This window comes from Tribolium castaneum, chromosome 4 (assembly GCF_031307605.1).
Source record: "Tribolium castaneum strain GA2 chromosome 4, icTriCast1.1, whole genome shotgun sequence".
In the NCBI taxonomy this organism is placed as follows: Eukaryota; Metazoa; Arthropoda; class Insecta; order Coleoptera; family Tenebrionidae; genus Tribolium; species Tribolium castaneum.
In genome coordinates, this window is record NC_087397.1 from 4,479,964 (window position 1) to 4,494,803 (window position 14,840).

Genomic DNA, 14,840 nt, shown 5'->3' on the forward strand with positions numbered 1-14,840 from the left:
CTTGTGCAAATTGAAAATAACATTAGAAAAATAATTTTTATTTTCACTCACTTTTTACTTGAATCGCCATTTTTGTTGATTTTAAGGGATACAACCAGGCATTCCGAACTGATATAGCCAAATCCACAGAATAACAGGTTTTACGAATCGAACCCTCACTGAAATAGGTTTTACTGATGATGAGGATAGATGGCCCTAGTGTTTTACGGGAAAAAGAAGTCCTATTGGCGGATTTAAAATTCCAGATTATTGAAGAAAAACGTGGTACCGATGCGCAGCTGACAAGTAAAAATTTCACAAACGTCAGCAAAATTTGAGTTTATTTTTTATAATATCACGTTAATTTTTCAAAGTTTTATTAAGATAGTGGATCAAGGTGTCGTGTTTGGGTTAGACTATTGCCCACTATCGGTTAGGAACAACATGATCTCTAAAAATATAACGTAGTAATGAGCTCCAGAAGGTTTACGTAGATAGGTGCGTTTTTCCCAAAAGTGAGTTTTTTGAGATCGAACCGCAAGTGAGTCACACTGCGAGAAGACTCCCATAGACAGAAGTTGCAAACATAAGGTGCCAGACCGGTGCCAGTTTGGCTGATTGCAAGTATGTCGTTATCATCGATTCGGTGACGACTATTAGTTTTGTAAACTTAATGGATTTAATAAATATCTTTAACATTAAATGTGATCGTGTCATGTTGGGTAAAATTCTTCCATCTGTGCTGTCTGTGCATCCACCTTTTCAAATACAATTAGGAAATTTTCAATAATTGTATTTGATAAGGTTTTGACATCATTTTGACGTGAGCAAAAATTAAAAAAATACAAAGTAATCGGAATTATTTTAAATTTGCGCCATTTTTAGTACGTGATGATGCGGCTAGATGGCTTCAGCTAGGAATTTATTGCCAACCATTATGTTCCGCTTCTATAAAAGTGTTATTCTAGGACCTAACCTAATATTCTGAAATAATTCGCGATGAGTTTCGACGATTATAAAGCAGTGATAGACGAGGGCGATACAGTAATTCTTTATTTGACGATAAGCCAGATCTACAGTATTCGTGCCGAAGCTAAAACTTTAAGTAAAAAAGGAGTAGAAGTAGAGAATGTGTTCCAGACGCCTTATGGGGCTCTCAAGTGTGCTGATTTGATAGGGAAGCCCTACGGTTCAAAGATCACTCTGAGTAAAGGTTGGGGCTACGTGATGCAGCCCACCCCCGAATTGTGGACCCAAACCCTGCCCCATCGAACCCAAATAATCTACACGCCTGATATCAGCATGATTATCCTTCAGCTGGAAATTGCTCCTGGTAGTATCGTTGTGGAGAGTGGTACCGGGAGTGGCTCCCTGTCCCATGCCCTAATCCGAGCTGTGAAACCAACCGGACACTTGTACACTTTTGATTTCCATAAAAACAGAGTAGAACTAGTCCGAGAAGAATTCGCCCAGCATGGCTTAAGTGACTATGTCACCGTCAGTCAACGGGACGTTTGCTCCAGTGGATTTGGGGATGAGTTAGAGAATAAAGCGGATTCAGTGTTTCTAGATTTGCCACATCCTTGGCAAGCAATACCACACACTTTGAACGTAATCAAAGAAACAGGGGGGCGCATTTGCTCATTTTCGCCGTGTATTGAACAAGTACAAAAGAGTTGTGAGGTTTTGTCAAAATTAGGGTTTCAAGAAATACAGACAATGGAAGTTTTGCAAACTTCCTACTCTGTGCAGACAAGGAAATTGCCGGTGCTTGATTTGGATTTCCTTAAAAGTGAAAAGGATGGAACGGAGACAAAGGGTAAAGAGAGGGAAGTTGTGAAGTGTGTTACGGCTGTTCCACCTGCAAGTATGCCGGGACATACGGGCTATCTAACGTTCGCCTCGTTGCCCCCCGTCTGGGCAAGGAGTCTCCAAATCAGCCTAAATCAGGCCCAAGAAGACAATTCCCCCGATTTATAAAACATACCTATTTTATTTATTTTAAGGACACGTATTTGTAGTATTTTAATTTTTAATAAAGTTTTTTTACTGTGATTTTGTTTATTAGTGTACACGTCCCTATGTATTTTATTATTTTCTCAATTACGTCGAAATTGCCCAAAAAAATAAACTATTTTGACGTATACCCATGTAAAATGATCCGGGGAATCGATTGGCGTCGAGAAAATCGCCAAATTTCCAATCGTTTTTGAGTTATGATTTTTTTTTAATTTTTCTTGCTTTTGTTTGCAATTTTCTCGAAAACTATTAGTCGTTTTTCACAGCAAGACATAATTCTAACCCCATTTGATGCTTTTTTATTTAGAGTCTTTTAGTTATGGCGATATCTAAGGGTGCAAGTTTTAGTTGAGACACCCTCTATAAACTGACTATTAAAAGGACAATTGCGGTTTTATAGTAATTAGTTTTATGTATTGTGTAATCCCATTTATTCAAATACATAAGAACACAACGAATTTTGGTCGTTTTTATTAAAAAGAACAAAAAAATGTTTGTGGAGAAAATAAATTAGATCATTAGCCTAATCAGATTTATTATTTTCATACTGTAACAATGATACATCCGAAGTAATTAGCAACATCCAGATATGTTTAATATTTAATTACAAAACTGACATCCATATCAATATGGTTTAATTACGACTGAAAATTCGAAAGAAGCTAGTTACATTCATTGCAAACAAATCATTTACTTTTTATTTTACGTATCCTTCTACAAAACGTTTCAATTGAAAAATGCAATCGAAATCAACAACGAATTACAATGGAGAGACCCGAAGAATTAAATGTAGCAGGGCGGGAGGGCGCAGGAAGCGGTAGCACTCCGGGCAGGGACAGCAGCGTCCTCTTCCGAGCTTTCCGCCGACTCCTGCCGGCGTCGATGCAGTTCCATATTAGCTTCCTGGATCGCCTCCCACAGCTTCGCTTCCGACATGATCTGCCTCGACAAATCCTCGACTGCTGGCTCTGCACTCAGCTCTAAAAGGCTCCCCAGGTTCTCGTCCACGACCTCGGACTGCTCCGGCAGCGCCGGCAGGTTCGAGCGTTTGCGCCCACATCCTGGAAAATAAAACCAATCGCAAAATATTCATTAAATGTATATTCTCAAGTATGGAGGAGTTTCCGAATTTAGCTACAATACAAACTGACGTTTATTTATATTTATTTGCATTTGAACACTCATTTTTAAGTCGATTTATCGGATAATAAAAACAATATTTCAAATACCAAGAAAGTTATGCCTGTATTTGGCATCACAATAAAAATTCCAAACCTGTGAAAGCGTTGCAAAAGGGCCGCTTTTTGGGCTCCAGGACCCTTTCGGTGGCGCCCAGGTTCTTGCTTATGCTTTTGGGAAGGAAGCGACTGTGGGTTTCGATGGCGAGGGCGGCGAAGATGCAGATTACGAAGAGTTTGGCCGTGGTCATGTTCTCTGCGAAGAAGAGAATTAGCAGTGATAAATGGATAAGCATTATTGAAGGGCCCCCCCGCGATACTACAATGAAATACTCTATGCTGCCGGCTGAGTGGAATGCGAGGGTAAACGCCACCACGTCTGGCCCTGATTGTTCGCTGATCCAAGATTATGCACTAAATGGTTCCCGCACTTACAAAGCGAGGGTGCCATTTACACGAAATGATTGTTTTGCAAGGATTATTGACACGGAGAGTGTTTGCCCGCTTTTATTCAATGAAAAGTAACCGCTAAATGCCTACAAAGGAACGTAATGGGAAGTCAAACTGAAGAAAAATTTAATTTTGGCGTTATTTTTTCACTTACTCATTTTTGGTTTTCGAGAAAACGACACAACATATACTAAGCACCAGATATTTTGTTATCTCGTAGATAGCTAATATAATAATAGTCAATATAATAGTCAATATTAACTTGAGCAAAATTTATTTACAAACCAAGTGTGGCTAGTTGGGTAATTTTTCCTCTTGTTGTTTTTATTTATCTCATTTATTAGTCAAATGTTGCGTATTTTATGTAAAAAAGCTAGAATCAATTCTATTTATTTTATTAAAGTGGTCGTTTTCAAATAAATATTCCAATGCTTTTGGAGAAATCTGTTCTTATTCGCTTTCTACAGTTTAACATTACAAAATTCAAGGAGCTAGATACGAGTTCATAAGCATAGAATTTACTTATTCATTCACTTAATATTATAATATTACAAAAATATTTTTAATTTTATTGCTAAAAATTCAGGCATTTTATTCACGATGATTAACTTCACTGAAATAAAAACAAAAAATACCTAATATAATACCCAATTACCTAAAAAACTTCAAAAATGAGAAGAAAGGAATCAAGTTGTTTATGTTGAAAATAGATAAAAATTTATTTTTGCCTAAAACTAACACAATGCCTGTGAAATTAAAAATACATTTCATGAACCTCGTAGTCGTACTATTTTGTAACAATTATGGGAAAAAATAATTTCAGATTAAATAAATTAATAAAATATCGACGTAGTTAAAACATTTCTGGATTTTATCATTTCAACTCTTGTGTGTGCAACAGTAATAAATTGCTCAGCTGTCAAGTGAAGCTTTTATTGTAAAATGAATAAGCAAACAAAAGGGTCACATTTAATAACAGGCCCTACGTCCTATTTTTTTACGGTTAAATTCGCAAATTGTGAGAATTTGTTTTAAATTACACTATTTTTGGTTTCTTGTATTTCTTTTTACTCGAAACTAAACACAACGAATGGTTTAGATCACTTGCAGTAAACATTTTTTTACGAGAACACATCGAAATATCGAAAAGTAACAATTATTATGCTACTTTATTTACAGCAATTTAATTATGTACTATAATACATTTTTTTACCAAAAGACGTAGAAGTCTTTTCTTGATCAATTCTACTTTTAGTTTTAATGTTTAAAAATTTAAATATTTTTGGAATAAACTCACCAGCTTTTGTATTCACGGGATTATATACATACGCAATAGTTAGTAGAAAATGAGACTTCTGATTAAGCCCCTTTTTCATATATATATTGTTTCCCCAACCCCCAAGATTGCGCACTCAACCGAGCCCATTATCGGGTGTCATGTTCTAAAATATCGGGAAAAGACTTGTCAAAAACATTTTAATATAAATAGGGAATTAATAGCTTTTCGAAGCACCATTTAAAACCTTAATAGCTTTTCGTTAAATGTATCCAGGATCAAGTTTTTGCCATTAAAAAAATTACATGTCATCCAGCGAAAAATAGTGTTAATTAAAGCCATCGAATCAAAAATAATTGCGTTAAATGTTAGTTACTCGTGTATGTGTACAACAGTAACGAGCTTAATCGTCTTTAGTGGACATGTAATCCCTGTCACCCTCATTAATGCAACGGCTTTGTAGTTAACATGCGATAAAGTTTGTCTCTTATTAAAATTGCCCACCCTTCCGTACTTTATTTACAAAAAAGCCGTCACATGTAACCACAATAATGATCCTTGTAATTCCTGACGCCAAGGTGGAAACTCGCCACAATAATAAGAGAATTATAATGTAGAAGGTGGCATGAAATTAACTTGTATACATACAAAAGATAATGAAGGAAGAATGTTATGAAGGGGTTGGAATTATGAAATATGAATGCGGAGGCGTACCTGCGACCCCTTGATATGGGGCATGCGCTCTGGGGTGAAGATGATACAAGGGCGGAGTTTCATACCCTCACCGACTCCCAATCCCTGCGGGAGACAAATATCCGCCGCAAAACGGCAGGATAATAATGTCAAATTGGCCCATATGCACCCACTGCATGGCTTATTTTACATAAGCCAACGACTCCCAAAAATTCCAGCATCTAACGATTTTATCTACGAGACAAAATCTCATCCCCAAAGGGGCACTCAATTTTTGCCTGGACTTGAACCTTATAAGCAAGCAAAGGACCTGAGTCTGAACAATGTAATAATATAAATAAGTTGTTCATTTATTGAATAAAAATACATTAAAAAATACTTTGTCTCTTCTGCTAAAAAACAAATATCAACCAGTAGTTGTTTTTATATTATCTTACTGTAAGAAAATTTTTTTCTTTAAAGAGAAAAATTGCAGTTTGAAAATAGAGGACAAAAGAAAATTCCATTCAAAAAAATACAATAAAATTTAGTTCTTGAAAGTTCGTATGAACATAAAAACGTAAAAACATAAAAAACCAAAAATTAAATTCTTTTGAGAGTTCACACATATTTATTGGTTAACGAGTAAAAATTTTGGTCATTTCACCATTTGTATCATTTTATTCAAAATGATAGTCGTATGTATAAGAGAATAAAAATGGAAAACATCTTATTCTTCTCTGACCTCAAAAAACCGAAATCTTTAATATTTTAAAATCATTACTAAATTAAATACATTCCTATAAAAGTAAAAAAAACTAAACGAATTGAAGAACTCATTCATTGATTCATTTACAACCTTCCAGCTAGCTCTTCCAGACTTTAACATAAGATGTTTACGCAAATTTAGAATGTATATATTCCCTTTTTTCCTTATACGAAGGAACGAAAAAAATTAATAAATAGAGAAATAAATTATCTTCTATTAGTTGAACTTCCAAATCTTAAACTTGTTACGTTCTTTAAAAATTAGAGATTTTTTTATACATAATAAACAAAAATGAAGAGAACAATTGGATTTCTCTGTATTATAAAAAAAATCTGTAAATTGAATTTTTTAGATTCGCCAATTACTTTCTGATACAATTTACAAAACAACTTAAGTACCAAAAATCACTAAAAACTGAAAAAATACCTTACGGAATAGTTATTTTAAAGCCAATTTATAAAACATCCGATTGTAATCAAATTAATTCTAATTAGTTTTAAATTCCAAACTAAAATCTTAACCCGACTTCTCTAATAAGTTTTTGAAACGTTTTGAACCTTTCTGTTGTCGTCTGATACCAAAGTAAATATTTGAAAAAATTACATTTATTTTGAACAAAATTAAACGACCACCAATATAGAAGTAAATGGAAAATCAAACGAATTAAATTAAAAATAAGAATTATGAACTCCGAACTCAAACTAAAAAAATCTAGCTCAAAAACAGCCAAAACTTAGACTTTCATTTTTGTTGGTGGTCAGTTGATATTAATATTTTTTTTGTTTAAAATGTCTTAGTGTTCACTTTGAATCAGCTAGAAGATGCTAATAATGACCACCAATTAGACCAATAAAGTTAAGACCGTTAGCGGTATTAATTGTAACAAATGTTTATTTGATTACTGTTTAGTATGCGCTTGTATGACGCAAATTATTGTTTTTCTAGCAAGTACATGAATCAGTGAATTTCGATGTAATGAATATTTGGGACAAACACTCCAAGTAATAAACCCCAGTAGCTTTCACACATCATTACAAAACAATCCACTCGTCAAGATTACACTATCTCTCCACTTGTAACCGTCGCCCTATGAATTTTTCCAATCCAAAAAAGCAAAAATTTTAATTAAAATTAAGCCCTTTTCTGGCTCAGCCACCGCCATGCACCTGTGGGTAGTCGGAAGAAAATGATGCTATAGAAGGCTAATAAGAGCATTCGTGGGGAATTATCCAGGTTGAGGGCTGAGGTCGGGAAATCGCGTGGGGGTGTGTCCGCACATTAAACCCACCCCTGCGGCTGGAGGGGTTCAATGATGAGCACCGGAACAACTATACCTTGTGTCAGTGAGATAACCAACTTGCTCTCTGCCAGCTTTATTTCATTAATGCACTTATTAGCCATGTGTTTCGCCAGTCTTCAGTCTTAGACCGGCTTGTGTGCGTGTTAAGTGTTTGACAAATTCGAATTTGCGGAATCATGTGATTATTCCTCCGAAAATGCTCCACCATTACAACTACTCGACCTCCCTGTCCCATTTCCTGAGCTACCACCACCTGGACGAGCAGAGCGAGAACGAGCACCAGTCGGGCGCCCTCTGCGAGGAGCAGGAGGACCCCCGCTGCAGGAGCAACTCCTCCGCCACCAACAACAAGTCCTTCACCATCGCGGCGATTTTGGGGCTGAAGAACGACTCGAATCAGGACGATTCGGCGGCAGATTTGAGCGTTGTTAATTTGAGCGTCCACCACCCGCAGGGGTCGAATTGCAACCGGTTGCAGCTTCCGGTACGCCACAGTTCTTCGGCAGTAAGCGTGACGGGGCATTACTCGGTCGGGCATGGGTGCCCCCAAAGACAGGCAGGTTAGGAGGATTGGGTTGCGTTTCGCCTCGGATTTCAAATTTTTTTCCAGTGCGAGGATTGAAACATCTCTCGTCGGCGGTGATACAGAGTAAAAAGAGTTGTAAAAGTAAACGAGTTCGAACGATTTTCACCCCGGAGCAGCTGGAGCGGCTCGAGGCGGAGTTCGAGAGACAGCAGTACATGGTGGGGCCGGAACGGCTCTATTTGGCCCACACGCTGCAGCTGACTGAGGCCCAAGTGAGCGGGAAAAGTGCGAAACGAGCCACGATTTATTTATTTTTGCAGGTCAAGGTTTGGTTCCAGAACAGGAGGATCAAGTGGCGGAAGCACCACTTGGAGCTGACGCACCAGCGGCTTGCGGTTTTGAAGCAACAGCAGCTTCTTCTCGACGAAGCGCCCGACGTTCAAGACACGAACAGCTCGAGCACCGACACGTGAATTGACTTAATCAAGTGGAGGCTTTGAGCTTGTAAATATTGTGTGAGAATGTAGCTAATTATTTCCCAAACCCGTGGAATTAGTTTGTAAAATATGCGGCCTGATTTTAAATACACCATTTGATTTTAAAGCGTTTTTTTCTCACCCACTAAATTACGAAAATCAAACTTACCACTTTTTATCGAACCGAACGAAATTAAATTCTGTCCAATTAAAATGTCACCGAAAAAGTAATAAATCGGGACGAGTGGTCGACACTATCCAAGTTGTTTAAAAAATTAACTAAGCGAAAATTGATATCAGCTTCTGTTTTATACCAGAAATTAAATTATGGAGTATACACGTCGTGTTTTCGGATTAAAAATGATGTATGGGTTCGTTATTATTTTTATTATTAAAAGCTGTGGGATATTATTGACAACTTAATCATACACGGTGATCTTTTATGCATTTTCGACGATTACAATAATTTTGTGCAAATACTACGAGTATATCAAATTCGAAAAAACTTCCCCACTACTAATAAAAATTAATTTTATTTTTGTTACTGGGTAAATAAAAGCAATGCTACCGACTGTTGCTGATAGAGGAAAAGGGGAGATTGGCCGTATGGCCTTTAATTGGCTTAAACCGGATAAGCACTTGGGATTTTGCAGCTACCATTTTCACTTCCGCATACGCCGACAATTAAAAAAATAAAAAAAAAATAAAAAATATTGAGATAACGAAGTGGAAATATTTTTGGTCTTAAATAAAATTTAAAATTGACCGACGTTTTGCTTTATTCATAAAGCATATTCAGGGCTGGAAACCAACCAGTACGAAATATTTAACGGAGAAATAAATTTAAACGCCTGTTAAAAGATAGCAACGCTAGTTAGATAGACTCTACTTAACTAACAGAGAGATAAAATTTACCTGAGGTTTAATCGTTCCACAAACCAAACCTTAGACATTTATTTAAAAACAAAAAAATGCCCAATAAGTTTGTTTTTAATAAATCAAAAATTATTTATGGATTCCAATAGCATCAGAAGCGCTGGTGCTAATTTAATTAGTAACTAGTAGCGTAAAAGTTTATTTCTGTATCTAAAAATTTTTTAATCTTGAAAATTTTCTACCTTTTTCATCGTAGTATAAAAATATTCAAAGGACTTATCTCAAAAATAACAATTTTTGAGCGTTCTCTGCCTTTTTATAAACATATCACAAAACCTCAATCCTTTAGATTTTGCTCCAAAAATAATTAGCTTTTGACACTGTAAATTTTTGTATATTTTTTTGAGTTGTGATTTACGTAATTCAATTATAATTAAAGTGAAATTAATGTTTATTCATTTTTTATTTAAACTAGTATTAAATGTAATGTTTTCTTAAGTAGTTCGGCTTCAGTTTTTTTAAATATAAACCATTAGCACACAACACAATTATTTTTCTAGAACAAAACTGTATTTATTATACAAGACAATGAAATTTGGTTTTATTTTCAAGAGCGGTTAAAGCCGCTTTAGAAGGTAATGGTGAATTTTATCGTCCTGAACCATAGAAAATTTTATTCCATCCTCGATTATTTCGACTGAATTACTAAATTAACAATAAAAAATGTCAAAAACAGAAAAACAACAATGGTTGTAAAACATATTTTTTAGAAAATCAAATTACGTTTTACCATAAAGTAATCTGTAGATAAAATGCCATTTTACGTTTACGATGGAATAAAGATAATTACATTTGGTTTACGCAAAGAGGTTTGATTGTAATTGATTTTTAAGAGGACAGTTTTGTCATCCTTTTGTCCACTTTGTAATGATTTTGATGAGTTTATTGTAAATGTAAAAAGTATGTTTTTGTTTGAAGATATATTTAAAAAAATATTATAGTGAACTCAGAAAGAAACTTTTTATTTCGTGGAGTGTGATGGTAATTTCATGAGCCAAAGACAAGCCAAAATTAAAAAAAAATGGTCAGGTTATTTTAGATTCAGTAGAATACAATTTTGTTGCCTGTTGTTAATAGTGAACCCGGCGCATCCACCAAAATTACCAACTACGTTTTTGGTAGGCGTTTATCTGAGTTTGTGGCCGATGGAATGTAAAACGTCATAATTTTTCATTGCGGGTTTTTGCTTTTGATGCAGAGTTGGTAATAAATATCTTTCGAACCGTCAATAATAAATTCCCTTTGTGGGCGTCCGTACCAACATCTCCAAAATAAATCTCATCAGCTACAATGGCAACTGGCAAATATTAGTAATATTCCGTCGGTTGAGAAGCAATAAATAAATACCAGAATCAAATAAAGCAAAACGGGGGCCGCTTAAAAAAGTAATTACACATCAAACGAATCCCAGAAAAATGCGGTCGGAATTCATATTGTTTTCATAACATAACGAGCCGTTTCTGCGGTGCGATATAAACTGTCATATATCAAGAGGCAACGAGCATCAAGGGTGGTAGGGCCAATCCCCTCGCTGTCCCATCACATGATTGACTATGTTAATATCATTTGTCGGCAGATTTGAAAGCAAGTCAAGCACCGGTGCTAAATCCGCTCTCGAGATTATATTGGGTCCGTCGCTTCGCTCTCATTAAACTCCAGATTTAATATTATACAGCTACATCTTAGCGGAGATTTTTAAATTTCCTCTTATTACTTCATTATTAAACGGCGACCCTTCCGATATTAAATCCTGAAAAAACGGAGATTTTTCCGACGGAGGTGACAACGGATTCCCAGTCGAGCCGAGATATATCGCATCAACAAGAGACAATAAAAGCTGCAGAATGAAGGGCAGGACGATGCTTTCACAAAATAAAATAGTCATTCGCTTCGCTTTTATTAAAAGTCAAGCGTGCGCATATTGGCTGGGCACTGCTTGGTCCCCAAATTCCTGCATAGCTCTTTCACCCTCCTCTATCTGTCTCTACATTACGGACATCTTCTCTTTATACGCTCTTCTTATTTAACCAATTTATGTCGTACTATCTAAAATTGTGCTCGCTATTTATTGGCCCGCTTTGTTCGCCTAAAATACTCGACAGTTTTCCTCTCTGCTCCTAGTCCGGCGAGCTTAATTGCACCAATTAGCAAATGTACTAAAATCAAACGGCTTGCTTCCCTACCTATTACGATTTTTTTAAACAACGTCGTCTCTTTGACGAGCATATTGAGTTGAGTGAAGTAATTAATTTCTTGAGCTGAATTTCAGCGTTAAGATATTATGAGTAAATTACCAATAAACTTGTCGGATGATGCCGCTAAATTAGCTTCTGGATCAATAAACGCTGTCTGCAGAGAAATTAGCTCTTGCACCCCTTTACAACAACTGACTAATTGATTTTATGATGATATCATTACCCTTCTCGCTGCCGCGAATATTTAATAACGTTATGTAATGCTCAATTAATATATCAGCGACGTTTATCTTTACCGCAGGATTTAATTGCCACCAACTCCTAACCCAAAAATGATTAATAATTACGGAAACTAGCACACTCATAATGGAATTAGGCAGGTATTACAATTATCGCAGAGTTAATATTTAATATTTTATTAAAAATATGTAATTAATTTGGCCAAGTGCCCAGACAAAGGGTACGCAGTTATCTATACTATTTTTGCACAATTTTTATCATTAAGTTTTTACCTAAAATTTTTATTTTTTACTCTTTAATATGAAAGTTTTATGAACCAAAGGTTTTTAGAGAACTTAAGAAGTCTTTTTAATTTCTATTATTAATAAATTGTTATTAATGAAAATTATCGAAAAGTGATCCAAAAAGTTGCATAGTATTATGTTGTAATTTTTTTATTTAAAAACAATGTGTTGTTTTTGTCTATGAGATCCAATTATAGCAAAATCTACTATTAAAAAAACATTATGATTACCATTTACGTTTTGGGTGAGTTTAAAATACTGCATAAAATTCATATTTTTGTGTGGGTCATTTTTCAAAAAAAAATCCTCGAACAGGTCGATTTTATTTTTGTGCACATTGTCAAATTTGTGACGTCATACTGGTTTTATAAAAATTACGCCATTTTTAATTTTTTTAAATGGTAACGAATATTTTTGGTTACTCGTAAGTATAAAAAAATGGAAATTTAAATTTAAAAAAAATAAAAAAAATAAAAGAAAAAAAAGGCGAAAATCGTATTGATAATTACAAATAAATGCCTTTATCTTTTTGTGTTTGTCTTATTTAACAAGAAGAGATTGTTTTCTTTGCTTATTTTGAAAAATTACAATAAAAATAACAATTGTGTACGTTGGTTTAAACTCACTGTATGTCCAAAATCAATTTGCATTTTTTAACATTTACCATTCCAAAAATTTTTGGAATTAATTTCAAGATCCGCCCCTGACTAACAAAAAATATAATCATATTTCATGCTATTCTAACGTAATAGTAATTTTCTGATCTTTGTACAAGTGTATTTATACGAGAAATTGGAATAAATTTACATACTGTTATATAAAACTTAGTTTAGCTTTGATACTCATTCATTTTTTCAGTGAATAAATTTCACTAGCACTGAAATGATGCTAATGTTTATAAAAAAAATTCAATTAGCATTGAACAGAATAAAACCTTTATAATTAGGTGACTCCACCAATGTAAAAGTAAGATGTTTAATTGTTTACCGTTCTTTTAAAAATACTGTAGGTTCAAATGGGTTATTTATAAGTAGCATTAATTTTTACTAGTATCTACAGTTATGATTTTTTTATTGAATTATATTATTATTTATTTATTTATTTATTTATTCTATTATTTATTTATTATATTCATTGTCTTTCTGTGTGTTTTATTTTTTGGGCTATTTTATTTGGACTTGTAGAACATTTCAGCTTTTTTTTTCAGCTTTTTTATTATTATTTTAAGCTGGGTATTAAATTGTTTATTTTCATAAATACCTAATTAATAACTCTTAACATTAATTCCCTAATTGTTTTTCAACTTTTTTCTAATTTAACCGTTTTATTTTGTTCTACTTCTCTTCTATTTCGACTTTTATAAAACCAATTTTAATTTTTAAAGACAAAATTTTACATTAAAATCGGAATAGGTGTTTGTGCAACGAGATAAGAAGAATGTTTGTTTTCTCTATATGTATCTATAAGTATTTATGCATTTTTAACGACTTTTTACGCCTAGAACTACTGCTAGAATTTATTTTTATTATGTCTATAATAAACAACTAAGATATTATCTTCAGTAGCACTTGAAATTTGGTAGCTAGTATTTCTTAGATTGCATATTTGTTAAGGAAAACTATTTTTCAATTTCAACACGAATTTGATTATTGCATGTGCTTGTGAATGTATGTGATCTGCAAGGAGTTTACCAGTAATGCAAATGTGGAAACGGTCTTTAAGTGCAGCTAATGAGCATGGAGCAAAGGCCGGCAAATTAGCGCCTTGTACTCATCAGTCGGATTTTCTGTGAATCGGTGAGATCGAGTTCAGGTCCGCTGCTGAAAATAGTTAGTGTATGCGAGGATAATCGGGGCTGGGGATATTAGCTGACGCACCCTCACCGGGTCGGCCCCACAGCGGCGGCATAAAGCGACGCTCGTCTCTTTTGATTCGCGGATTAATTGAAATACCTCGCATTCCACGGGTTCGGCTATGGTTCTACGTTGAACGAAAGCGTCCTGGAAAACGGTCGAAGGAAGACAGAGAGAGGCCGGGACGGAATCATCGACTGCAACGGACCGACTCTATCCATAGGTACGACCAGAAAATTGAAAGTATCAGAGGCCTATATCTATCGCTTCACGCGGCCAATAATAATTAATCACCCGGGGTGGTACACAAGAGGCTGATTAATTAGTTTAGGCTAAATGGCTGCGCTGTGGCCAGGTGCAAATAGGGAACTAATTAAAGAGTTTCGCGGAAAGCAAAGGAGATTCGAGAGGAATTGCTGGGTTTAAAACGTTCCTACACAAATTATCACTCAACACATTTTCCATCCTACATACAGTGATTTTCCAAAGTATCGCAAATTTGTTGCACTCCTGTTTTGCAGTCTAGTCACGGTATATAGGTCAAGTGTCTAATTAATCAATATTTTTGGCTTACACCTAATAACACTTATACCGTGTTTGTTTATCATGGTAATTAGATATTTTCCCCCAACACAAGATTACAAAAATGCGCTCTTATTTTGTTATAAAACCCCCATTAGTTTCAGG

The 14,840-nt window shown here is 34.9% G+C and overlaps 3 protein-coding genes across 5 annotated transcripts; 2 read left to right on the top strand and 1 right to left on the bottom strand.

The window, feature by feature from the left end:
• The first annotated feature begins 877 nt into the window (after window positions 1-877).
• Trmt61 (tRNA methyltransferase 61) lies at window positions 878-2,034 on the top strand. Its single transcript, XM_970343.5, has one exon. It carries the CDS (start codon window positions 979-981, stop codon window positions 1,957-1,959), a length of 981 nt encoding a protein of 326 aa, XP_975436.1. The 5' UTR covers window positions 878-978; the 3' UTR covers window positions 1,960-2,034.
• Window positions 2,035-2,412: 378 nt separating this feature from the next.
• On the bottom strand, window positions 2,413-8,939 carry CCAP (Crustacean cardioactive peptide). Of its 3 annotated transcripts, none has more exon segments than NM_001293568.1 (3): window positions 2,413-3,059; window positions 3,274-3,432; window positions 3,781-3,839. In NM_001293568.1, coding segments are annotated over 3 exon segments (441 nt in total). In that variant the 5' UTR covers window positions 3,785-3,839; the 3' UTR covers window positions 2,413-2,781.
• Window positions 7,348-8,780, top strand: LOC664323 (uncharacterized protein). Its single transcript, XM_970330.4, has 3 exons — window positions 7,348-8,203; window positions 8,254-8,441; window positions 8,490-8,780. Exons 1-3 carry the CDS (start codon window positions 7,840-7,842, stop codon window positions 8,640-8,642), a joined length of 705 nt encoding a protein of 234 aa, XP_975423.1. The 5' UTR covers window positions 7,348-7,839; the 3' UTR covers window positions 8,643-8,780.
• Window positions 8,940-14,840: the final 5,901 nt, after the last annotated feature.